Consider the following 25,092-nt stretch of genomic DNA (forward strand, 5'->3'; position numbering starts at 1 on the left):
AGACTGTCAACTTGTAACCAAGCACCTTATAGTTCGAGATTTGGAAGCTATCAATTTTATGAAGGAAATACTTGAATTATCTTGAGGTTTTAATTAATAATCTTTTAATTAATAATCTGTAGTTACTGGTTCAGACTTCGCATTTACTATAAATGTCACATTTTAATCTTTATGCATAACTATTAGAATGTGTCCTTAGAAATATAATTCATTTCCATACCATTTAATATTTCGAGTACGGAATTGTAGAAACAAGGCCTTCTAATTGCACATCTTTCAAACTATTTTTAGCCTGCTTCAAACTAACGAGCTTAATATCACAATTCTTGACCTGTTTTATAATACCATTGTTTGTTCTTATTTCACTAAACATCATCTATGGGTTTTAAACGTTTTAACACTGTCACAATGGTCAAACAAAAAGTAAAACTTCGGCCACGTTGATTGTCAATTAGCATTGCTGGAGTTGGACATAGTTTTAATATTAACACTGTACATTGAATATTGCATTTGATTTGAAATAACTCTGGTTTGAATAGCTCCACTGGGCAATTTGGAGTATGTGAATAAAATGAATGATACAACAGAATAAACAACTTATAAAGATAACTAACATTATACCAAAGTTGTGAGTTGTTTGCCTCAAACAATCTACTTCTTACCAGTATAAAACCTTTCAAGGTTGGCTAACATGGCTGCTTCCTGGTTTCTTTGTAGCACTCCCAGGTATATAAATTCTGCAAATGCGAATGACGTCAACAAGCAGAATCTATGTCGATATATGTACCCATTTACTTTGGGAATCTTAGTGAAGTCAGTCAATAATAATTAATACAAATTGATAACTATTACAGTAGAGACTGAGGGTTGGCAATCAAAAAAAGTATAGTTACAAATGGAGACTTCATACCACCCCCTCCCCCCCAGTTCAACATCCAACAAATTCTGAGCCAATTGTTGGAAAAAAGACAAATGAAGAAAGAATATTAGATTATGCAGAAGAATAGAAAGCATGAAGACTCTACTCAATCATCATCCACAAATGATCAACTGAGTAAAACCCAGAAGTCTTGAATGGCTCGCTCTGCACGCTAGAACTGCACTACAACAACCAACGGGGGGAAGAAACATACAGCTATTTCGGATAAAAACAATAGCAACTTCTGCAAAAGCACCTTTCGTACAGATGTTCATCATGGATATGGAATCCCGTCTAACTAGACATCATCACGTGATCAATTGATTGAAGAGCTTGGTTAGCAAAGAACCGGACATCTACATCTGGATCCTCACTCAGTTCAACTAGACTAGGACGGATAGTTTTTTCCACCACCTGCGTTCCAGTATTGTCCAATATTACAACGAACATTGAGAAAGAAACTAAAATAGACAAAAGGACATCAAATGAAATCAGTTGGAACGAAAAAGGCAAACACATAAAGTTTCACAAAACTACTTACAGGTTGGTCAACTATGGGAATGAGAGACTGCAACACCTTCGCCACATTAAACTTGATATTTGGAACCCTGCAAAAACTAAAATTAATCACCGAAGAAGAGCCAAAGCAAGGGACACAAGCCAACTGTGCTAACACCCACAATTCATTTTCATCGAGAACTGATAACCACTGGTAAAAATTATAACATCAGTTTCATTAACAAATTTATGACATGTACCTATCCTTGGAAGAACTGATAACCACTGGTAAAAGCTTTGAGCATGTGATTTCTGAGCCCATAACTGGGGCAAGAAGAGAGACCGCACGAAGAACAGTCATTCGATACAAATAGTGTGGGTTGTTAATCATGTCAAGAACCTGTTTGTGAAATGCCAATTCAGTTAGTGGAATACAAAGTGCATAGATTGTGTGCAGAAGGCAGGGTGAAAAGAATTTCTAGAAATGTTAGTTAGCGAAATATTTTTCTCCATGACCTCCGGATGGTGTTCTACCCTGACGACTCAACCCAATTGGATAAACTTTTATATCCCCTCTGGTAGGGGCTAGGCCATTAATATACTATTTTCCCTATTCTTCAGACGGCTCATATTAATTTCTCATCCAAATAGGGAAAGGAAAATTTTTCTGTGATCACCCTTCTCAGTGTTATTGTCCAAATAAAGTTATAAATATAAGAAATTGTTTAAAAGAAAACGTCTTTCTATCATCTAGGTCAGCCTATATGAGATTGTGAAATTCATACGAAACAAACCTGTGGGACAATGTGCTGCATTGCCCACTCAGGACCAAATTCTTCTGCAAGGCGCTTCAAATTATTTGCAGCAGCATCACGGATTGAGTAAACCTGCAAGGAGCGACCAGTGCAATAGATATTTTAAAAATATATATAAATAAATAAGAACTGCCTAATGTACAACAAGCCAGTGATATCTTTCAAACCATCCTTTTAAAGTAGCTTTTTCTTCTTGCAATAGCATATGGTGTTGCTAGTAGAATAATTTTTTGATATGATATGTACCAAGACATCTCAATCCTGCAATATGACCTTGAAGGAAGATTCTTGGATGGTTACAAATTTTTTGTGGATGATAATCTAGAGCTATTGTATTTCATTAGTGGCTTTTAAAAATTTTTATTTACTTTAAGGTTGCATTTAATAGTATAGTAGCTAATTATGGTCATAAAGTATGAATGTTATAACTCTTGAAATGCCTCAGGAAACGTCAAGAGTTTTCTTTTTTGAGGCTATATAAAGTCTTGTATGTTGTCTTTGTAAACTAGACTTGGATAATGTAGTAAAATAGAATTCGTGCTTTCCTTTAGATAATGGCCAAGTTTTTTTGCAATTCTATGTACTTTAGTTGCATGTTTAGAACCATTCAAGCTTAACATGATCGATCTTGCTTGTGGAGTAATTCAAATCACAAACAAGCGATCAACAAGGTAATCCAAATATTATTTTCCCTTGGAGTCATTCCTTATCATTATATGTGCCCTATCAGCACTTTGTTGACGGTTGAAGATTAAAAGAATCAAGCATATTTTATTCATTCAACGATCAAAGTGAGGGATTATTACTGACCTGGAATAGTAATCAATATCTTATATCCAATAAGTTATGCTAAATTGACAAAGAGTCGAACACACTCAAAGTTCGGAATAAAAATAGTATTCTTAATTTTTTGATGATTCTCATCCAACCTTTTTTTGTGGAAGATAATTACAATCTTTTGCTTTTTTAGTATTTATTGACTTCCTCTCACTTTAGGTGACCGAATTTATTTATATCTTTTTCTACATGAGAGAGAGAGGAGGAAGAAGAAAGAAAGAAATGTTTTTAGCATCTCATCCCCTTCGTTTCTTGTCCATTTCTTTCATGTTTATATTTTAACAAAAATTATAGAAAAATATAGCTAGATCACAGATTGAGAAAACCTACAAGTAATTCCCGTAGCACTAAAAACAAACCGACTAGGAATGGTTAATTCCCTGAGGCTGTGAAACTTTGACTGCTCCCTAAGCTAGAAAGAACGATGACTAACCTAGAAAGAGCATTGACGCAATGAGCTAAGAAGCAACCAAAGTTGGTTTTCTAGCTCTAGATGTTTCTAAAACTGCAAGCTAGATAAAAAAAGATATAAGCTAGACATTTTTCCACTGATTCCTTGCTTTATCTCTGTACAATACATCTTTGGCTAGCCTTTCATAGTTATGAGGGTTTGGATGGTGCTCCACAGTACGGTTATGGATATCTGGCCCTCTGATAAAACTAGATCCTATGCACATATGCTTCAAAACCTTCCATATTTATCGTGGCTAGAGGGATGGAGGACTTAATGAAATCAAGCACAGGGAGATGGAATCTTATGCAACCTTTTTATCTCTTTATTAATAATGACCAAAAGACCAATCCTTCTGTTTTACTATTACAATGAACCCTATGTTACTAAAGGTTGTGTTATGGATTGTCGCCCCTCCTGAGTTTTTATTCTGGTTCACTGTGATATAAAATTCTTGTGTACTAAAAAAATAATGAATGTATAACTGACCTGACCTAAAATTATATAAGTCAATTGTATAAGAAGTCAGAGAGTCAATTTAGGCATGTCCAGTATTTGATCTTTCAATGCTTTGTAGTGAGGATAGAATCTCTAAAATAATTCATACAAAAAGGGACATCTAGTGTAATTAGTTTTGTATTACTTTCATCATGGTTCAGTTGCACAGTGATTACGATTGACAAATTCTGTTTAATTGGCATTCCCTTCAGAAACCAATCACCAAAAGCATATATCATTTTCTCATACACTTCAGTAACATTCACCCAGAAGCATGTTATTCACATTAAAATTGATATTTTCATGCACTCTTAGACCATAAAAAGTCTTATTGAAGATCAAGAAACACAAACCTTATCCTGTAACCACTGCATGCAAAGAGCGCCAAGCTTATCGTCAAAAAACCCTACACCCAGTTGACTTGCCAGTAAAGGAATGTATTCTATAATAGCTAACCTAACCCTCCAATGCCTATCCTCAGCAAGTTCAACTATGGCAGGTAACAATGATTGGGACAAGAGATCAATTCCAATAACCTGCATAACAGGTTTGTGATGAGATGACAGTAAAATGTTTTGGAGAGAGAAGATATGTGAAGTATAAATCAGCATCATAAATTAGGATGCTAGCTAATAACTTTTCCATTTCAGTTTCAAGGTCACTTATAACAAACCTGATTTACTTGATCAAGCTTGCTGATGATATTGAGGCGCACATCAGGAAATTCATCCTTCAGAAGAGAAAGGAATATCGGAAGCAGCTGTTCAATAGTAGCATCCTGCACAAGCCATCTGAGTGAGATTTTTGATGTCCAGTACAAACAATAATATACCACCAGAATGCTCCAACAAATACAAGTGTGAAGTAGTCGTCTAAGATCCAGTGAGTACAGAGCTATGACACTCAACACTGCAATCTCCAAATGATATGAATGTTTAATTCATATCACTTCTCCGCCTTCAAAATAAGGAAATACTAAACAGGATCCAGTTCCCAATCCCTTGCAGTTTTTTATAAAATTTCAAATATATAAATACGCAACCCTTAAAATAGAAAACTACTTGTTATGCTAACAGAAATACTAATCAGCAAATTATTATTAATCACATCACTTCTTGACCTTCAAAATTCAGAAAATAATAATAATAAACAGCACCACTCACTGTTTAGATAAAATTTCAAATACATAAAAATAGGTGTCTCCAAAGTCAACTAGGACCTAGCAGCATCCATGATTTCCTCACATTCCAGTGTCCTCCCCCCTCACCCCTAGAAAAGAAAAGAAAACACAAAAATTGCACAAAAAAACTAGGCTTGGCTTCCAAGCAGGCTGATTGAAGAAAGATACGGATTAAAGTTCCCAATTAAATAACAAACAAAAATTCAACTGTCAGTTTATAGTGAGCAACAATAATCAGTTTTAGTAATCAATAATCATGGGCAACACATTTGTGAAAACCAATATGAAAACTTCGTACCTTTCCCAACACAGGAGCCATTCCCATGATAACTGAGGCTAAAGCTGAACGGACATGCTGAGAGGAATCTGACGACAATTCCTGTAGTCATTATTGGCTTAGTGCTCAGCATGTAAAAGTGCACATATGAAAAGGAAATTAAAACTCTGAAATAGCATATGCACCTTCACGCAGGGAAGGATATGCTGGATTGCCAATTCTGGACTTAAAATCCGGCAAAACTTGGTCACTTTGCCAGCAGCTGCTATACGAACTTCAGCTTCATTGTCGCGAAGCAAGCGCACATAAGCAGGTACCAAATCCGTCCTTACCACCCAAAAACAAATTCATGCAGTATGAACCATATAAGAACTCAATATACAGTACAAATGGCACAATATTCACAACACTTCCTAATATAAGAACTATTTACCGTGTTTATATAGTATTAGAAAAAAAAAAATATACAAGCGCTTGTAATCTTTTTATAAAGAAAATATGATAATTAAGATAAATAAAATTAAAAGAACAGGGTCATACATGCACATAAGTGAACCAATGACAGAGGAGGAGCCACCAAAAAGACTAAAGAAACTGAAGTATCCCCAATCACCAAGAATAAAGAGCAAAGGAAATTCAGAAGAACTGGCTGGAGGAAAAAACCTAAAAAGAGGCAACCTCCTCTTGAGAAACCCATACATCCAGAACAGGAGGAAGTAGGGGGCTTCCATCGATTTAGCCAAATAAACCAAATGATAAAGGAGGGTCATACATTATTACATTTCATGGGTTTCCTCAACACAGTCCCAAAAAAAAGGATAGCATTTGTATCTTCCCACATAGATCAATAACCAATTTTCTTCATAAATTAATAAGAAATTACCTAGTTGGTTCCGGTCCTACAGCCTCACACAATTCGTATAACTGGTTTGCAACCATGTAACGCACGCGCCAAGACTTATCCTACATAAAAGGAAAAGCAGAGAACAAGAAAGAAATTAGAGCTTGGAGAAAATGGGTCAAGACCATGAGGGTATGAAGCATGTAAATACCACTTTTACCATTTGTTATACACCATAGAGGTACTCACATGAAGAAATAATCAATTTTTCTGTGCTCTTTTTTAAAGCAGATTCCAGAATCCCTAAGAACAGCTCAAAATTTTTTGATAGAAACTTAAAAAGAACTTGGACATTTGTACATCTAAGTCATACTTACTATAACTAAAAAGTTACAACTAAACAGCAGAAATACAAAGGAAACATGTTTCAATGCATTCAGACGCTCATCAAAAGGACATGTAACCAAAAGATTACAAGATGTTATTGTACAATAACAATCGATCTTTGTTCCAAAAAAAGACAACACTTGATCTGATCATTCAATGAAGATATATCTCAACAGTATATATGATTGTACTAACAAATTTCCCGGGCATACATTTCAAACAGTGAAAGCAATAAATTGAGCAAAAATATACCTGAGAGAAGTTAACAATAACGGGAAGAATATGCAATACACAATCTTGGGGCTCCAATAACTTGCCCAAAGCAGCACAACCCTCAACGGCCAGCAATCTTACAGAGTCTTGGTCTGCGAAAAAACTTGATGTAAGAAACACAAAATGTACTAAAACAGACAACTGCATAATACAAAGAATTCTAAAGAGCAATTCTCATGCTTTTGCAACGAGAGAAAGACCCATGTTTTTTTCCCTGTTAATGTGGTGCTGAAAGCCAAAATGAAGCATAGATACACCTAAGACATAATGATCTCAACTAATTTGCATACTGCACATACACTCAAAAAAAATTCAAAAACTTAAACAATAAGTCCAAACTTTAACCAGCAATACACAACCCACGTGATGCACCCACTAGAAACCACACAATCATTGTCCACATCAATTCAAAGTCAGCAAGGAACGAGAAAAGTAACCACACTCAGGTAACAGATACAGATATTACCGTCTTGTGTAAGATCCTCAAATATTGTCATGATATCAGTCTTCAGATGAGCAGGTTCAATAGTGGCAGCAAATTTTCCTAAATTTGTTGCCGCAGACCTCCTTACCATGGGCATGTCATCTTGACACAGCTGGCCATATATTGACCGCAACTCAGTCTTCAACATCTCTGGAGCACTAGGGTAGGCGATATGGAATAGCCCACATGAAGATACTCTAGCTGTAAACCATTCACCAGCTGCCAATCTCTGATATATGTTCAAGCACAAACACACAAAAACCCTTAGAAAACATCGGACTCAAAGCTATCAAAGATTGTTTATATAAAAATAAATAAAAGAAAGAAAGCAAAAGCTAGCAATTCACGGATTTTTGACAGAAAGAACAAAAGGGCTAAAACAGGAAAGAAGCTAACAGGGTCACAGAATTGGTTCGATGTTATAAAAGTTAGTCATTTGTGCTGCATTCTCTAGAAAAACATATTGTTGCGTTGAAAAGACGTCAAAAGTATAGGTCCATGAGCAAGACTTAAATACCATCCCAGACCATTCAATATATCATGGGACCCATCTTTTGCTGACATCTTATATTTATGGATACTTCTTAACAGGCTACTTACTGCATGTGTCAGCTAAGATAATGGAATGCATACCGAAGGAAATAAGAAAAAGGAAAATTGTAGTAGAGGGAAATACTAACCTTGACGAGAGGAATGAACCAGTCAACTAAGTCACTCTCTCTCATCTGGGATCCAATTCTGCACAATGACTCCACAGCTTTGTCCCTCACACACGTTTCCTCAACGGTGCATAGAGTTTCTAAAGGTGGAAGCAAAACATGGGCATGCTCAACTCCACCAACATATGGGATGAACACTCCCAATTCCTCAGCCATAGCAAGAAGCACCTCATCATCATCATCATTGTTTTCACTCAGAAATGGGATCAACTCTTTACGGGTTCGCTCCTCCCCAAGAGCACGAGCAATTGTAGACAGTCTACGAATTGAGTTTAACCGTAGCTGAATGTCATCATTTTTGAGCTCATCAATTAGAACAGCTATCGGATATAGTGGTTCGTCAACCATAGACATCTTATTCAGCGCTTTCCTGTAAAACTAAAAACGTGATGGAGGGGAAAAAAACAAACGGTTCACAGCTACAAAAAGACGGTTCCAAAAAAAGACATACAGAATGATGGGAAAACAATAACATAGATATATATATATATATATATATATATATATATATATATATATATATATATATAAGAACGAAAAAGCGACCCACCGCATCCGAAACGGACTAAAATCACTGACGTAAAGAAAAATGCCCAAGCGCAACTTTGCCCGCTTATGTCAAACTCGTGCCTTCCGGACGTTCAAAGTAGAAAGTGGATAAAATCAGTGATCCGAAGGATCTCAAATAACTAGATGGAAACCACTAATTACACTAGATATTGAAGGTTCTTTGTTGATTTATGATCCTCGACTTCACAAACAAAAGGTAAGGTAGAAATGGACAAATCAGATCCGAAATCCAAGATCTGAGGGCAAGAAAGGATAAGCTAAAGAACCATAGAGAAATGGTAAAAACACCCAAGTGGTAAGAGAAATGACGCAGATTCGAAGGTCCGAACCCTAAGTTCAGTGTTATGCAGTTAGAAAGGTCAGAATCGAAGTTTCTCTATCAAGAACGTGAACAGCGCCGTCGAATTATTATGTTGTTCCTTGAAACCTAAGGTACGCGACACAAAGAATTCGATCTCACAATTCCCTTCCTCTCAACAACTCAGTAAAGACGTGAAATCCAGATTAAACAAAGCGCTGCTCAGACGAAGAATGGAGACGGAAAACAAAAATGGCGGAGGAAAGTGGAAAAGTGAAAGCGGACTCACCTAGATCAATGCCCTGGCTGGCTGAGCTTCAGGAACCTGTCGTCGGAGAGAAAGAAGGAATGGGAGAGAGACCACAAGAACAAGAAAAGCCGATCTGGAATTGTATAATAACAGAATTGTAGTAAGCTTTTAAGGGCCGGCCCATCAAATCCTAGTAAGCTTTTTTGTTAGCTGAAAACCAAGCCCAAAAAGGAATTGAGCCCAAATGTGTCGGGTTAATGTTTCATGGGCCTTAACAACCCGAATGTATTTTTCAATAAGGTCAAGAGGAGCAATATCTTGAAAATTGACTTTATATAATATGATTTTGCGAAAATGACTAACCATATATTTTAATAGGATTTATTAATTATAGTATGATGAAAAATACCTAAGAATTATAATATTATTTTTTTAATATCCAATTAATATTATTAAATAAAATGGATCAAATTTAAGGATGCTAAAATACATTTACATATTTATGAAATTAAGTTTTGGGATCACAAACATGCGTGTATGTATAGATATAATTTACACGTGTGAACTTTGGTTCGCATTTGAAAACATTGTCTCCATTTACACTTTCTATGCTCCATCAATTTGAAAACATTGTCTCCATTTACACTTTCTATGCTCCATCACTATTTTCTATTTAAAACAACGTTTTAGAGAATTTTTTTATGACATACTGAAAATTAGTAAAAAAAATTAGGCTAAGGACAATATTTTTCGACATTCATGCAAATAATATTCAAATTTGATGATTTTGAGTGTTTCCATGTCAACCAATTTTTGTTTTCCTGACATATTTAATGCAACTATGACACTCTAGCACTCTAGGTTGGGGCATGTCACGCAGAAGAAAACTCATTATCCACGAAATGACTGACCAAAATAGTTACACTTCATAAATTTTTTAAAATTTTACACTTTGTCGTTCTCAAAATGGCCAATTTGAGAGTCAATCACGTGGATTTCTCTATGTTTTCTGTTCTGGCTGGCACAAGCATGAACCCATCTCACTAAAGCATTGTCAAAACATTTCACATGCCATAGAATGCGAGGACAATACAATAACTACAAGGAAAAATGTACGACGATCAAATATAACGGCTGGTAAAAGCACAAAAGAATATGGAGTGATGCTGTTTGCATCATAAATGTACTACACAATCCCCCTCTCATAGCTATCATCTAGAGGCAAAATAAAAACAATATCATGCCACAGCCACACTAAACTTAATCCTTGGCCCCAACAGCTTTGATGAACAGATTCTAGTGTCCACCCAAGGCACACGTACGACATTTCCGATGATCCGAATCGACCTTATACAGAGGACGAGTCCATCAAGACGAGCATAGGTTAACTAAACTGAGATCTCAACCTTTTGTTTTAGCTTGCGGCAAATTCGACCATCACTGTGTGAAAGGTGCATTAGTGAGCCAAGTGTGGCATGGCATGGCATGGCATCCTATCAAGCCTCAATTCTTGATGCCAACCAATCTTAACAATCTAGTCCGTCCTTTTTTATTGTTGAGTAGTCCTCTGGCGCCTTGAAATTTGCCTTCTCACTGAGCTCTTCAAATGCATTCCTGAGATTTTGCAGCCTTGCCACAAATTCAATAAGAAGCGAAGCAAATGTTGCCAAAGACAAGGAGCTTGCACTTTCATGTACTTTCGCCTCTCGTTCATTGGGCACGGTATCCATTAAAAATGAAAGACGTGGCCATGAAACCAGGTGTTTGTTGAAGACATTATCAGTGGATACCCATTCTGTCATGGGAGGGTGGACGCCGATGCTCGAGTGTTCAGCATACATGGTCTCGTTCAGGGAATCGATTACCAACTGTTTGTTATGATCATCTTTGACATCAATAAAATGTTGGGGTTCTTCGTGTTCCCTGTGCTGTTTTCCAGTTCTCCACCTATCTGAATTCACCAGCATATTCGATCTCTCGTCAATCTTTATCTGTAAAGCTTCTGCGGCCTCATGAACATCGAAAAGCATGTCACCTGAGCTCAATTTCTCCATCTTTTCTACTTTACTTCCAAGCGCACGTAAGAACTTAGCTCCCTCAGTGCCAACCCTCTGAAGCTCCTTTGCAAACACCTTTCTCTTCTCTGGTGGAGCCTATAACACAAACTTGCAAGATCCAGTCATCTACATATATATTGCGTATATATACTCCGTACCGGTCTAAGCTCATCACTAGCTAATATTATCCGCTTTGGCCTGTTACGCATCGTCCTCAGCCTCAAGGTTTTAAAAAGCGTCTATTAAGGATTGGTTTCCACACCCCTTGGGGCACCCTTATAAAGAATGTTTTGTTCCCCTCCTCAACTAATGTGGGATCTCACAATCCACCTTCACAACCAATGTGGGATCTCACAATCCACCTTCACAACCAATGTAGGATCTCACAATCCACCTTCACAACCAATGTAGGATCTCACAATCCACCTTCACAACCAATGTAGGATCTCACAATCCACCTTCACAACCAATGTAGGATCTCACAATCCACCTTCACAACCAATGTAGGATCTCACAATCCACCTTCACAACCAATGTAGGATCTCACAATCCACCTTCACAACCAATGTAGGATCTCACAATCCACCTTCACAACCAATGTAGGATCTCACAATCCACCTTCACAACCAATGTAGGATCTCACAATCCACCTTCACAACCAATGTAGGATCTCACAATCCACCTTCACAACCAATGTAGGATCTCACAATCCACCTTCACAACCAATGTGGGATCTCACAATCCACCTTCACAACCAACGTGGGATCTCACAATCCACCTTCACAACCAACGTGGGATCTCACAATCCACCTTCACAACCAATGTGGGATCTCACAATCCACCTTCACAACCAATGTGGCACAATTCACCCCTCCCTTGGGTGCCAAACATCTTCTCTGGCACACCACTCGGTGTCTAGCTCTAATACGATTTGTAATAGCCTAAGCTCACCATTAGCAGATATTATCCGCTTTGGCCCGTTACGTATCGTCGTCAGCCTCACGATTTTAAAACGTGTCTGCTAGGGATAGGTTTCCACACCCTTATAAATAATGTTTCGTTCCCCCTCCAACCAAGGTGGGATCTCACTGATTAAACATACTTAATTATAGCCAATTTAGCACCCAGCTAGCAAATCAACAACCAAGAATAATCAAAGTTCTAGCTACCAAAATATTTCAATTTAGAATTTCAAATTTAAATGACCATACTTACTCATAGAAGTCAAATGCAACAAAGAACAGCTAAAGAAAGAAGGTCCAATCACCTGGATTTCTGAAAGAATACAGCCGTGCATTGCCATAACCATAAAAGCACAATGCCTAAGAGCGCCACTCACTTTGACGTAGTTATGCCATGGATACTTGAATGTCTTGTAAGGGCCATGCGGTGGCTCCCAGCGGGCGAAGTCCAACTACAAAAACAACGAGACTCAAGTAAAACCTTCTGGTAGCATATCATCTAATCGAAAAGTATGTAAGAACCAATACCAATGTGTCCTCCTGGCTTGAGGACTGCACGGCGGATCTATAAGCATTATATATAGGGTTATCAGAGGCCTGATATGTAAGAATTTTCGAAGAGACTCTCTCATATTCCACACACTGAAGGTATTCACTAACAACACCTGAACAAGACATAGACTCTCTCATGTTCTTGCTGATTAAAAGGGTAAGAAAGTGCACAGAATCTTATTTTCAAAATGGATGACAGAATTGATCTTGCCTTCCAAAGAAGATGAAACGTTTTTGAAATTTTTGACAACCAATTTGTGCAGATCCTCCCCTGCCCAAATGGGGAATATACATATATTCACAACCAAGCACATGCCAGCACCAACGGCGATATGCAATAATCGATAAAAAGCCGTATGGAAAAATGACGACGAACTTCCAGATACCAACACGATGCAAAATGTCAACAGAAATACCCGGAACCCATATTCATACGTCTTCATCGGCGGATACAATTTACAATAGCTTGCAAAGAACCCTAAAATAATGAAATGAAATTGTTAATTTAAGAATCCGTTGCATTATAATCGCACAGATTACTTTGTTGCTGCTATAAACTCATACCTGCAAGGAATATACTGATTACGATTGCAACTTCTTCAAACTCCCCAGCCGAGACAGATATCTCTGCAATACCAAGAGCAAGTCCACCGGCTGAAAGTGTCCCCAATGCACGATTGAACCCTTTATTCAGCGTTGCCCCTACAGAAATCAACACGATTATTCCCTTGAAAGAAGAAAATGACACATAAAACCTCAAAAAATCCCCAAATGGACAGAAAATCATTAACCATACCAACGCTAAATTCGAAAACAACGACGACGGTGAGGATAGCCCAGATTGAATACTGGGCTACTTCTTTTAAAGGCTCTCGAATGAAAATGACGAGCGAAGTGAGCGCAAGCGACAACCCCATCTTCGCGGCGAAGTAGAATTTGCGAGGATCGGAGCGGCTCATGTCGTACAACTTGACGGTAGTATCGTGTAAGCCTTTCCAAAAGTTGGTGATCGCATCGGAAACGGTACAGAAACACCGACACTTGCCATTGTCATCGGCACCAGCGTCATCGTTGCCGTGCAGGCCGAAATCGGAATGGCCCTTACGAGATAAGAGTTGTTCCCTGTTCTGATCCAGAAAACTCTGTCGGATTGATCCATATTTTCCGGTCATCTCTTCATCAACAATGGAAACGAGCACTCAGATGTTGATGAACAGGATTTCGCAATAGCTGAATAGAAATAAAAAAAAAAAAAAAAAGGGATATAATAATGAATTGTGGAACTCAAATGAACAAGATGGTTAGTGTATGTAACCGTAAAATATAACCGGCGGTGACAGCGTATTACAAGATGGTTACACGCCCACCGTATTACACGAAGGGGATTTGGTGATGATGGTGAGGCTGGCGGTAACAGCGTAAGATTTTATTTTCTTTTCTTTTCTTTTTCTTAATAAACACATAATTATGTAAAATATAACCGGCGGGTTCGGTAACTGATAACGTTCAACGAATTGGCTCGAGGAGAAAAAATAATATTTAACCGACTCCCTAAGTAACCGCCAACCAACCAGATAGTGACACCTCCCACATCGCACTTTTTAAGATATATACATTATTTTCCCCAGACAACATTAATACATTATTCATAAGTTTGAAAGTTCATTTATTTTCTAAGTCTAATATAACTTTCTTTGTAATAAATTTCTAGATTTTTAATTTTATATTCATTTATTAATTATAGAGTATTTAGTAAATATATAAACTTTAAAAATTCACGATCAAAATAGAAGCTCAATTTTATACTTTTACTTTTTCCTTTTAAATGTTGTTATATATTTGTTCACATTCGGATGGAAAATTATTTACTAAAACATTAATGTTACTAAATATTAGATTAAAAAAAACGTAATACTTATATAAGAAACAAAAATTAGCAACAAAAAAAAATTTAAAACTTACTTGCGTATAAATTTATGGTTAAATTATAAATAAATTTTAAAATGTCTACTAAACACTGAGTGTCATGTCATATTTAAATAGTGTTATATAAAAAATGACACGACGTGTCGTATTTCAGTAGACCGAGACCGTGGTTGGACAGGCATGTGAGGAGTGGTGAAGCAATTTAGTCGACACGTCGGCGTTGGTTGATGGTTCCTCGCTGGGATGATTCGGAAGGACAAAACACAGAACAAAAGCAAGCAACCATTCGGATCGCAACAAATTCTGTCGGATGAGATTCTGAGTATCCTGCAATACGTTATGGTCGAAGATTGAGGAAATTACTGTTTTGGCCCACTGATTAAATTATTTTATTTCGCTCGTTTTTTCCTCCACGCGTCAAGCTCCTAGGAGTTGCCGCCTATTTTAGGCATTGAATTATTGAGACGATGATTTCGGCAATGTGAAGTTCATCAAACTTTTATAAGATGTTTTTTTCTTTTCTTTTATTAATTAGGAGGTAAAGTAAAGGTTAGCTTTTGTTTTATGATTTTTTTTTAATATAATAAATAGAGTATGAAAATTTAAATTCTTTTTTAACTCCTAAAAAATATTTACATATCAATTATTTATATTAATTTAATCTTACTTATCAAATCTAAAACTAGTAACTATATGCATTTGAGAAATTAACGCCTAATTCAACTAATTAAAAATATTAAATAATCTTTTAAAACTTGTTAATGTATTGTTTAAATAAGTGTTAAATGGATATAACTAATAATACTCTTTGTTAGACATGAAATAGTAGATTTATACATTTACTATAATCTCTTCGCAATACAAATGACATCAACCACCATATTATTTTTTATGATTTAATAATTTTTATGTAACTTTTTAGGGGTATTTTTGCCATTTGGTACTATCATAATTAACATGCATTGAGAATTGAGTTTTATCTTAATCATCCTATTTGGTAGAGTGTGTAAATTTGGAGCCAATGAACTTAGTTATTTGTCTTAATAGCTTGATATTAAGGTAATACGTGTTGGACTTAATTCTTAGAGTTGAAATTTAGTCGATTGGAATGTTTTGTTATTTGAAAATTAGGGGTTCACATATAGAAAGAGTTCATAATTTCAACTCACTAAGGTTTTATATCAGAGAAGCTTAGACGGTATATTAGATATATCATTTTTATCTTTTGTTAAATGAGTATAGAATTAAATATTTAGTTTCTTGATTTAATCCTTGTTGAGTTTAATTCCAAGTCATTATGGTTATCCAATCAACAGAGACTAGATGACCCTATCAACCGAGATTAGATAATTGACACACCGTTATAAGTTAAAAGAAACATATACTAAATCTTTTGAGGCAAATAACTCCGTGTTAGGGACAACTTTTCTCTTATTCTTTTACTCTCAACATTAACATTAATGAGTTTATTTTTATAAAATATGTCTCATACCAATTAAAATATTGTAATTCAGTTATATAAAACACTATAAACATTAAATATCAAATATATAAAACATTATGAATGGCTACTGACCACCGTTGGTGGTTGGTGGAGGTGAGGTTGATAGATAGTAAGTATTAGAAACCACGAACCTCCACAATGATATGAAGTTGTTCACTTTGAACATAAGTGCTCATGATTTTGCTTTTAGTTTTGACTCCTATCATGGTGTGCTATTGTCAATTACAAATAGAAATTCTAGTTTTTTCTAAAAAGTATTGTACTAATTGAAATACTATGTATGTCTGACTCTATATGAACAAAATCGGAGGAAAAGTAAAAAAAAAATAAATAAATAAATAAATATATATATATATATATATATATAATTTTCTTTTTACAATATTGAATGTTTTTTCCATTGATTTATTTTATGAAAAGAAAATTAATTGAGTTGGTAGATAGCAGAAGTACGTTAATTTGTAATTATTTACAGCTCACACCTTTGTGTTCTTTATATTTTAAGAATATACGTTCCTGACACAAACAATACACATTTGAAATCATACCATATATGACAAATAAGTTAAATTAATAGCAAATATAATCTCTTTTTTTTTGTGGGCCCATTTAAACATTTTAGACAATTACCCTTCTACCCTCGTATATCACTCTAATATGATCCATGCAACATAGCTCAACAGCGACATGTAATTATTTTTCTGGAGATTCAAATTTTATCTTTATTAATTATACTAAAAATAAATAAAAATATTTATCACTCGCAATAAAATATATCATCAATTTATTATATTAATATAAAAACAAGTAAATTTTACAAGCTTAATTTTAAAACACAAAAAAAATTAAATATTATTTTTGTAAGAAAAAAACTATTTTTCTATATCTCTTACACGTCGGCTTCCACAAGAAGAAAGGGGAAGCACTTTCCCGCCCATTTCTCTGCTCTTCACCCATCAATGGCTCCCAAATCCGATAGCGCAGAAGGTGAACTCTCGCATCGTTTTTTTTGAACTCTTGGCAGTTTGATTTATTTATCATGATTTTGGTTCCAATTTTGGATTTATGATATCTTCAACGTAGAAATTAAATCCTTCATTCCTGACTTCGTTTCTAAAATTTCCAGCGATCGTGCTCAACTTCGTTAACGAGGTATTGTTTCATCACTTTGCTTCACTGATTTCATTGTGATCATTAATTGTTTGTAATTCGCCGATTCACTGGTCTACTTGATATTCCTCAAACATGTGCAGTTCCTTATCCCCGTTCTGCGCTCATTGCAGCGAAGATTATAAGCTTTTACGCTTTGTTGTACTTATATCTTCCTGTTGTTTACTGTTACCCTAATTTGTATGTAGAAGAACTTATCCGTTTTCGTCGCTTGAGTGTTGGGTAAAACAAACATCCGAGCGATTTGTTTCGATGAATCTCCATTTGGCTGCTGAGTGCGTTTGCAATTTCACGATGCAACTCGCTTGCAGCGCTACTGTCATCTTTTATTCGTTGGTTAGGTCTTTTGGCCTTTTTTGTCTAACGGCATTTGCCGCATTTTTGTTCTGTTCAGCAAAATCGTCCACTAAACTCTCAAAATGTTGCTGATTCATTACAAAAATTCAACCTCAAGAAGACGGGGGTGCAAAAGGCACTGGATGCGCTTGCCGATAGTGGACGAATTTCTTTCAAGGAGTATGGAAAGCAGAAGATATATCTCGCCCGGCAAGACCAATTCAAGATCCCGAACAGCGAGGAACTTACTCAAATGAAGGAAGCAAATGCCAAACTGCAGCAACATCTAGCCGAGCAAAAAAAGGCTATTACCCAGGTGGAGGAAGGTAATTACACTTAAAAATTTCAAAGAAGTCTTCAATAATGTAAAGTTTATGAATCATTTAAGCCTTGTCAATTACGGTATTCAAGTTCCGAGAAATAAAAATGATAGCGGCATGAACTTTTGCAATAGAAATTCGAACGTTGCAGTCAAACTTAACGCTGAAAGAAATGCGGGAAAAGGAAGCTATGCTGAGAAAGGAGGTAGATAAATGCTAAATTAGATAGCTGAAACTTTACTTCGTTCTGTTAAGTGATAATGTGACCCTCTTTATCTGTTGTCAATGTCTCAAAAAGTAGCTCGTTTGGCAACTGTTTGTCAGGTTAAGGAATTGGAAGAAAAATTGGAAACATTACGCGGAGGTGTTACGTTGGTGAGCCCAGAAGACCGCAAAGCAATCGAGCAGATATACTCTGAGAAACTAGGCCAGTGGCGAAAGCGAAAAAGGATGTTCAAAGATATATGGGATGTTATCACTGAAAACTCACCTAAGAATCTAAAAGACTTTAAGGTTCTTTCTGATTATTTTGCTTTGCTTGTTTTTACTCCAATTATTTGGATTAAATACTTTGTGTTCATACAGGAAGAACTTGGCATTGAGTACGATGAAGATGTGGGCGTGAATTTGCAGTCATTCAGCGATATGTTACCACAAAATCGAAAACGGCCCAGGGGAAAGTGAGTGATAACATAAAATGGGGCGTCCAAGTAGAGCAAATGCAGGTAGATTCTGTCTGCCTAAAGGTTTGCTTTTGTATCAGGATTACTTATCAAGTTGTTTTCATTGATCCATGCTAAGTTGAAGAAACAATTTATTAACTACAATGCTGAGTAAAAGAAATTGCCGTCCTTGACACAATTTTTGTCGAATGGGTTTCTACTGTATTCTATTATTTACTTGGTCAGTGAAGTTCTTTCCCTCAATTGACTGACCTGTGAATTAAACTTCTAGTGCTCATGCAATAAAAGAGGTAATAGTCTCTGCTGTTGTGTAGACTCGAGAAGAAAGAATAATTTCTTATCTGCACCATGTTAATGTATCAGCCTTTAGCCTCATGGGTGCCCGATCCGTTTAGGTTTCACTTTCGAGGAAAATAAGGATCGGTGTTCCATGCCAGAGACAGGTTAGATGAAGAGAATACTAAGATTAAGATTATACCACCATCGTCAAGTATATTATGAGTTGAAGCACAAATGCTTTAGTTTGGGTAGCATGCTTCTATCTGACACATGTTAGAGGCTAAGACACTTCAACACTTGTCAAACATGTATGGGATGGTTTTTTTAATGCAATAGATGTGTTAGACACTTTAGTTGTAAATATATATGCTTGTTGAGTTTGAATTTACTTCTGGTTGAAATGATTATTTTTAAAATTTTCTTTTTAATAAAAGTGTCTTTGTCTATGTTTTAGATTTTCTAAAAAAGATAGTGTTCTTTACGTCGTATCTATGTCTCCTATCTATCTCCATGTTTCTTAAGCTAAGATTGTACCAATGTACTTGAGATGACTAGATGCATCCCTAAGATTGTACCAATGTACTTGAGATGACTAGATGCATCCCTAGGTGAAAAATGTTGTATGCCTTTTGGGGGAAGGAAAGGGGTGGGGTGTCACAATCGTACTCTTGTAGCACTTGTTTTAACCTAACGAACAAGTCATTCGTGAGAAATTCCGACTTCGTAGACAACGTCAACATATCTCGAGCCTTGGGTCATGATTACGAAAAATGTTCTAGGAAACGTGAGCAAGGAAATACATTTAAAAACCATTTGAAAAATAGAAGAAAACAATGTTATATGGCTATAAGCAAATAAAGAAACACTATGACTTAAATAACATATAACTTAGGGTAAGAAGAAGTGAGAATTAGTCATATCTACCTATAGTACATTTTGGGTTATTTTAACCCTAGTGGGTGTAGACATGATTTGGTGAACAGTCATAGACCCCATATTAACACAACATGAAATGGTAAGAACTTATCTAAAATGTAAAGATGAAATGAGATTTCAAACCGGCATGCGGTCATAGACAAGACATCTTGGACAAACATGATCATAACATCCAACATGCGGCTATAGACAACATGTCATACTATTTGGACGTATAGACAAAATTTGTATTAAGTGAATCCAACTTAAATATTCGCACACAATGTATGTACTTAGGGTTCTTAACGATAAATGAATCCTACTTACAAAATTTATTATCTTTAAACAGACTCCAATTATGATACAATATATTCAAGCTCCTCAGTGCCTACGGACGTCTATTGTCCTATTAACCTCGAATTTCTCCTCAAGAGTTGAACTGCTGCTGCTTTCTCCACTCCCACCATCAACATCACTCTCCTCAAAAACCAAATCCTTCTCCAGCAGATCGGTTATATTCACTGCTTCAATTGGAATCTCATTCTCCTTTAAACTAGAGGAACACACTGGCTGCTTCAATTCCTTGTTATTTGATTCTAATTCTATCTCATTGTTCTTGCATTCATGAGTTTCAGTGAATGTTCTTGCTTTTGGGCTCGGATTACTCACATAGTCATGATCAGATGATTTGGATTGAGCGAGTTCCACAGCAGCTCTGGCTGCAGCTGCTGCACAAGCAGCCGACTCGAATGCTGCCTGGGCAGCGTCTCCCACGTCTTTGTACTTCTTTCTTCCTCTCATCGAATCAGCATACCAACTCTCTTTCTCTATCTCTTCAGGTAAAACGCCTTCCACTTTGGATTCCTGCATCTATTTTTTAGGCACTCAATAACTCAAGAACTTGTAATGGATCATTAATTTCATTTCCTACCTCAGTTGAAACTTCATAGGCCTCCAAATCTTTCAAAGTAATGCCATTTTCAGAAGCAACTTGTTTAAGTAACTTCAGTTTGATCTCTGAGCTTGGTGGCCTCGCTGACAGCTTCTTTACTATCTGAAAACCCCAAAGATTACCACATCATTCAGTGAAAACAGCAAGGGAAAATTGGCATATGAACTCCTGCTTAAAGTTGAGATGCTATATCAGTGGTAGAGGAAAATCAAACATTCTTTACAAGGATATGGAAATCTTTCTCTAACCGGCCATTTTAAAAACCTTAAAGAGAAACCTGAAAGAGAAAACTCAAAGAAACAGTATCTGCTGGCGGTGGCTTGGACCGTTACAAATGGTATCATAGCCAGACATCGGGTCATGTGCCAGTGAGGAGGTTGAGCCTCAAAGGGGATGGACACGAGGTGGTGTGCCAGCGAGGACGTTGGGCCCCAAAAGGAGTGAACACGAGGCAGTATGCCAGCAAAGACGCTGAGCCCGAAGGGGGTGGATTGGGGAGTCCTACATCGATTGGAGAAGGAACTAGTGGGGCACCAAAGGGAGTCAATTGTGAGATCCTATATCAATTGGGGAGGAGAACGAGATATCCTTTATAATATTTGTTAGCGGTGGATTTAGGTCAAATAATGAGAACATAAAGCAAAGCATACCATTGGACCAACAGCACAATTGTTGCGCAACTCCATAGCACGAGCAGTAAACTCCTTGCCAAAACGACTGGTAATGGCTGAACGAATCTCTATCAGCTCAGGGAAATCCCCACATCTTGAAGATGCAAAAATCAAACCTGAAATTGCCTCCTTCAGTTCTTCTGGACATTCTCTACGATATCAATAAAAAAATTATCAGAATCAGACCAAATCCATCTCTTTATGTTCACATTTACAGGTTCATTTACCGACCTCTGTTGTTCAAGTAGATTGATTCTTTCAAGTACAGCCTCACAGTAACTCTCCATTATCACATACGCATCCAGCAGTTTCTGGTCCTTAATCACTTGCTCAACCTGTCAAAGACTCCTATTATAAGCTTTGAAGGTTATGGAGCCGAAACCCATGTTTGAAAGTACTTCAAAAATGATCTTACACGAAAGAGGGCTCTCTCTTGGTGGCCAAGCTGCAGCAACTGAACTACGTCAGAACGAGCCTGGGAGGATCTCACCTGGCGCTGGTTTGCAAGGACAGCGAGCCGAGAGATGGCCAGATTAACCAGAGATTTGAACCTCGTGGTCTTGAAGCTTCTTCCCAGCAGTGCATCAAGCTTCTTTCCCATGCTCAATAATGCTCCACTGTTTCTGAGAGATCTTTGTTATGGAGGAATGAAGAAATATATATATATTGATTATCAACGATCACATTGATAATAGTCAGAGCACACGCACATATTTTTTAAGAAGCATCAATTTCAGGTGTGGACAAACGAAGGGACGAAACTACAATAGAAATAGACTATTACGTCTACAATAGAAATAGACTGTTACAAGTAAATGAAACAGGGCAAGAAAAAAAGGGAAGGTTTGACGCGGTTGGCGTGTAAGGAACATTTCACCATGATCATATCAGAGTAAACAACGGGCAAAAGAGAAGGGTCTTTCCAATGAATTGAAAGTGTTGGAAGTAAAGATTGGATTTTTTCAGAACTAATCTATAGCAGCGTGGATTAAAAGTACCTAATTTCCATAATTCCTTCCTTGATTGCATCTTTAAGAGAGAAGGAAATCTGGACAATTATTTTGCTGGTCAATTAAAGGTAAAAGGTTAAAATGATGATACCAAGATCATCTGTTTCTTTCTATGATTGGGTCAATTATACCAACCAGTCTTGCTGTAAATGCAAATCCGAGTTGAGTTTTCTCAACTACTTTTATGAAGACTAACACGTAACAACAATTTCATGGATATTGCCTCTTGCTATAAACAACCAAAAGATCAACAAGACTATTTCTATTACAGTCTTAGTCCTCTGGCATTTGTTTAATTTCAACTATGCCCTTTCTCCATCTCATTTTTGTCAATAGTGCCCATTCTAGAGAGTCAAATTTCAGAATTTTTTTTGCTAATTACGAAGATTACCCTTTTGATTATTTTGCTTTATTAAAATTAAGAAAAGTGGTTTTTGTTTCTGCAATTTGGCCAAGGATCAAAATGTAATTAATGGATAGATAGATGATATTTAGATAGGACATTCAGTTTGTATCTGTTAACGATAAAGGAATTTAGCTTAATGATTCTTTGTAAAAACTTAGTTTTATAGCAATGATAGATCATGAGCACATCTCTATCAAGATTAGCAAAATGACTGGTCAATAATATCATTGCATCTGTTGAATTAAATTAAGCATTTCACGGACATATATTAATAAAACTGGTTTATTCACATAATTTGGTTGGTACAGTGTTATCAACATGAACTAACATCTTCAGAGATAGGGATCAATTCTGATGAACGGGAAGGTGATCGGGATAATCCCTGGGAAAATTGTACCAGCATCTTGCTCCTGGAAACTAAGTTTTACGGGAGCTTGACAAGCAATGCTTCTGATTACACCGAGCCATACGCACCTCATTGGAGATAAAATTGGAAACTATACAGCATTGGACACAACAGAACACAAGATACGGCACCTGCTTTAACCCAATATTACAGTTAACCAGCACAAAAAAACCAGTACTAAACTATAGATTTTAAGTACTTAGAAAGTTAATCCCCGTAGGATGAAGACAGACATTAAGCATCCTCTAACAGTACGAGTATAAGCTGCTTAATGGAAAGCAGAGAGGAGCAATGACTTAGGCTTAGGCTTCATGCTGCCAATACAAATAAAGAAAAGAAATTCTTGATGAAAAGACATACAGCAACAGAAAGAAATAGGCCTGTAAAGAACTCTGAAATTTATCACAGGACACTACTTATCGTGCATGTGTATCCACTTGTCTTAAATGCAATCAAATTAAGATCCCAAAAATTACTAGTATAANAAAAAAAAAAAAAAAAAAAAAACGTATATGTCCATAACATTATGAACTTGAGAATCCTAACGGATACGGGGATGAACATGATAATACAAATGCCAAGTCAAGATATTCTGCTAATAAACCCAACTGACAACAAGACCAGTTAATCAACAGAAATGAAGAACAGATAAGATTTTAAAAATAAACGCAAGCCATTAACGCATGAGTCCAACAATATACCATGTGCTTAATTAATGCAACAACTGATATCCCAACCAAGATGCGACAGAACAAAAGATCAAATTACAATTCCAATGTGTAGTTACAAATATTAAATTCGTACTGAGAATCTAACAGAATTTGATATCAGAATAAAACTTAAAACGGGCAGTTAACAAATATAATAGTATGAGAATAAACAAGTCAATCCAAGCTAGAGGGATTAGTACTGAACAAACCCGAGGGGCATTTTTCTGAAACCTTGAAATCATCTAAACTGTGGGTGTCAAATAAACAATACTGGAGGGGGAGTAAAAGAACTTCAATCACTTTCAGGAATTCACTTGTGGAGAAGCAATTACACAAAACAGGTAATTAGAGAGTAAGCAACATTAAATAAGCTATATAGAGGAGAGTGAAATGAGTGACCTTGAATATAATCGACATAACTAGACCAAACAGTGAAATGAACTAGATAATTAAACCTTCGTAGTCAATACCATGAGAAATGATTATAACAAGCACGCATTAGAAAGCCTCCAGCAACGAAACAAAGAACCTCATTGGATTGTGTTCATAACTGATAAATACCTTCACAATCCAACACTCCAAACCACAGAAACAAAAGGCATCTCACAAGGCCATTTGATTTTCAATCTTTTACTCTTCTCCTCCGAAATGTTGAATCATCTAGAAATAACCTATTTTGTATGGCCTTTCTTCAAAAGTCCTATTTTTAAGTCCGGGCCAGCCCATAATCCCAGACTTTTGATTTTCAGAAGTCTTATTTTATATAAATTAAGATTTATTCATTATTTTTCTATTGAATTTTAAAACGATAATAAAATAATTCAAAATTCAAACTCTTGGTCTCAAGTATAAGCTAAAGCTTCTTGGCACGGCATGAAATAGATTGCACTCTATGAATAAAGGGATAAGAATCCTAGTAGAATTTTCTGGACAAGT

The 25,092-nt window shown here is 36.3% G+C and overlaps 4 protein-coding genes across 11 annotated transcripts; 1 reads left to right on the forward strand and 3 right to left on the reverse strand.

Moving 5' to 3' along the window:
- Window positions 1-770: 770 nt before the first annotated feature.
- Window positions 771-9,422, reverse strand: LOC111797979 (serine/threonine-protein phosphatase 2A 65 kDa regulatory subunit A beta isoform). 3 transcript variants are annotated; one of them, XM_023680922.1, is made up of 14 exons: window positions 9,337-9,393; window positions 8,730-8,809; window positions 8,141-8,557; window positions 7,443-7,689; window positions 6,956-7,068; window positions 6,359-6,438; window positions 5,661-5,802; window positions 5,497-5,577; window positions 4,692-4,796; window positions 4,372-4,554; window positions 2,212-2,304; window positions 1,678-1,817; window positions 1,461-1,527; window positions 771-1,333 (listed from the first exon to the last, which is right to left on the reverse strand). In XM_023680922.1, the coding sequence occupies exons 3-14, from the start codon at window positions 8,531-8,533 to the stop codon at window positions 1,214-1,216; spliced, it is 1,764 nt and encodes a 587-aa protein (XP_023536690.1). In that variant the 5' UTR covers window positions 8,534-8,557; window positions 8,730-8,809; window positions 9,337-9,393; the 3' UTR covers window positions 771-1,213. The 3 variants fall into 3 exon arrangements, with proteins under 3 accessions (XP_023536690.1, XP_023536681.1, XP_023536673.1); XM_023680913.1 differs by lacking the exon at window positions 8,730-8,809 and having other exon boundaries at window positions 8,141-8,549; window positions 9,337-9,422; XM_023680905.1 differs by lacking the exon at window positions 8,730-8,809 and having other exon boundaries at window positions 9,337-9,422.
- Window positions 9,423-10,341: 919 nt separating this feature from the next.
- Window positions 10,342-14,355, reverse strand: LOC111778643 (aluminum-activated malate transporter 4-like). 4 transcript variants are annotated; one of them, XM_023658605.1, is made up of 7 exons: window positions 14,337-14,355; window positions 13,665-14,098; window positions 13,433-13,570; window positions 13,080-13,346; window positions 12,845-12,981; window positions 12,622-12,768; window positions 10,342-11,450 (listed from the first exon to the last, which is right to left on the reverse strand). In XM_023658605.1, the coding sequence occupies exons 2-7, from the start codon at window positions 14,038-14,040 to the stop codon at window positions 10,824-10,826; spliced, it is 1,692 nt and encodes a 563-aa protein (XP_023514373.1). In that variant the 5' UTR covers window positions 14,041-14,098; window positions 14,337-14,355; the 3' UTR covers window positions 10,342-10,823. The 4 variants fall into 4 exon arrangements, with proteins under 4 accessions (XP_023514373.1, XP_023514363.1, XP_023514354.1 ...); XM_023658595.1 differs by lacking the exon at window positions 14,337-14,355 and adding an exon at window positions 14,236-14,309; XM_023658586.1 differs by lacking the exon at window positions 14,337-14,355 and adding an exon at window positions 14,217-14,307.
- Window positions 14,356-17,175: 2,820 nt separating this feature from the next.
- LOC111806563 (homologous-pairing protein 2 homolog) lies at window positions 17,176-19,414 on the forward strand. 2 transcript variants are annotated; one of them, XM_023691940.1, is made up of 7 exons: window positions 17,176-17,285; window positions 17,425-17,450; window positions 17,863-18,130; window positions 18,259-18,329; window positions 18,449-18,637; window positions 18,710-18,849; window positions 19,203-19,414. In XM_023691940.1, the coding sequence occupies exons 1-6, from the start codon at window positions 17,258-17,260 to the stop codon at window positions 18,806-18,808; spliced, it is 681 nt and encodes a 226-aa protein (XP_023547708.1). In that variant the 5' UTR covers window positions 17,176-17,257; the 3' UTR covers window positions 18,809-18,849; window positions 19,203-19,414. The 2 variants fall into 2 exon arrangements, with proteins under 2 accessions (XP_023547708.1, XP_023547702.1); XM_023691934.1 differs by lacking the exon at window positions 19,203-19,414 and having other exon boundaries at window positions 18,710-19,031.
- A 773-nt stretch (window positions 19,415-20,187) lies between these two features.
- On the reverse strand, window positions 20,188-22,580 carry LOC111806012. 2 transcript variants are annotated; one of them, XM_023691345.1, is made up of 5 exons: window positions 22,040-22,580; window positions 21,856-21,959; window positions 21,604-21,775; window positions 20,933-21,055; window positions 20,188-20,865 (listed from the first exon to the last, which is right to left on the reverse strand). In XM_023691345.1, exons 1-5 carry the CDS (start codon window positions 22,223-22,225, stop codon window positions 20,383-20,385), a joined length of 1,068 nt encoding a protein of 355 aa, XP_023547113.1. In that variant the 5' UTR covers window positions 22,226-22,580; the 3' UTR covers window positions 20,188-20,382. The 2 variants fall into 2 exon arrangements, with proteins under 2 accessions (XP_023547113.1, XP_023547103.1); XM_023691335.1 differs by having other exon boundaries at window positions 20,188-20,871.
- Between the last annotated feature and the right edge of the window lie 2,512 nt (window positions 22,581-25,092).

Source organism: Cucurbita pepo, chromosome LG01 (assembly GCF_002806865.2).
Source record: "Cucurbita pepo subsp. pepo cultivar mu-cu-16 chromosome LG01, ASM280686v2, whole genome shotgun sequence".
In the NCBI taxonomy this organism is placed as follows: domain Eukaryota; kingdom Viridiplantae; phylum Streptophyta; class Magnoliopsida; order Cucurbitales; family Cucurbitaceae; genus Cucurbita; species Cucurbita pepo.

What these genes read in the sequence shown, in the direction of transcription:
- LOC111778643 (XM_023658605.1), bottom strand. Translation starts at nt 14,040, where the DNA reads ATGACCGGAAAATATGGATCAATCCGACAGAGTTTTCTGGATCAGAAC. An exon ending in AATCAGTATATTCCTTGCAG is followed by an intron (nt 13,347 to 13,432) that starts GTATGAGTTTAT and finishes TCATTATTTTAG; the next exon opens with GGTTCTTTGCAAGCTATTGT. An exon ending in CGTTTCATCTTCTTTGGAAG is followed by an intron (nt 12,982 to 13,079) that starts GCAAGATCAATT and finishes TGTCTTGTTCAG; the next exon opens with GTGTTGTTAGTGAATACCTT.
- LOC111806563 (XM_023691940.1), top strand. Translation starts at nt 17,258, where the DNA reads ATGGCTCCCAAATCCGATAGCGCAGAAG. An exon ending in CAAATCCGATAGCGCAGAAG is followed by an intron (nt 17,286 to 17,424) that starts GTGAACTCTCGC and finishes TAAAATTTCCAG; the next exon opens with CGATCGTGCTCAACTTCGTT. An exon ending in AGAATCTAAAAGACTTTAAG is followed by an intron (nt 18,638 to 18,709) that starts GTTCTTTCTGAT and finishes GTGTTCATACAG; the next exon opens with GAAGAACTTGGCATTGAGTA.
- LOC111797979 (XM_023680913.1), bottom strand. Translation starts at nt 8,533, where the DNA reads ATGTCTATGGTTGACGAACCACTATATCCGATAGCTGTTCTAATTGAT. An exon ending in GGTTCATTCCTCTCGTCAAG is followed by an intron (nt 7,690 to 8,140) that starts GTTAGTATTTCC and finishes AACATATATCAG; the next exon opens with AGATTGGCAGCTGGTGAATG. An exon ending in ATATCCTTCCCTGCGTGAAG is followed by an intron (nt 5,578 to 5,660) that starts GTGCATATGCTA and finishes TAATGACTACAG; the next exon opens with GAATTGTCGTCAGATTCCTC.
- LOC111806012 (XM_023691335.1), bottom strand. Translation starts at nt 22,225, where the DNA reads ATGGGAAAGAAGCTTGATGCACTGCTGGGAAGAAGCTTCAAGACCACG. An exon ending in AATCTACTTGAACAACAGAG is followed by an intron (nt 21,776 to 21,855) that starts GTCGGTAAATGA and finishes TTGATATCGTAG; the next exon opens with AGAATGTCCAGAAGAACTGA. An exon ending in CCTATGAAGTTTCAACTGAG is followed by an intron (nt 20,872 to 20,932) that starts GTAGGAAATGAA and finishes CCTAAAAAATAG; the next exon opens with ATGCAGGAATCCAAAGTGGA.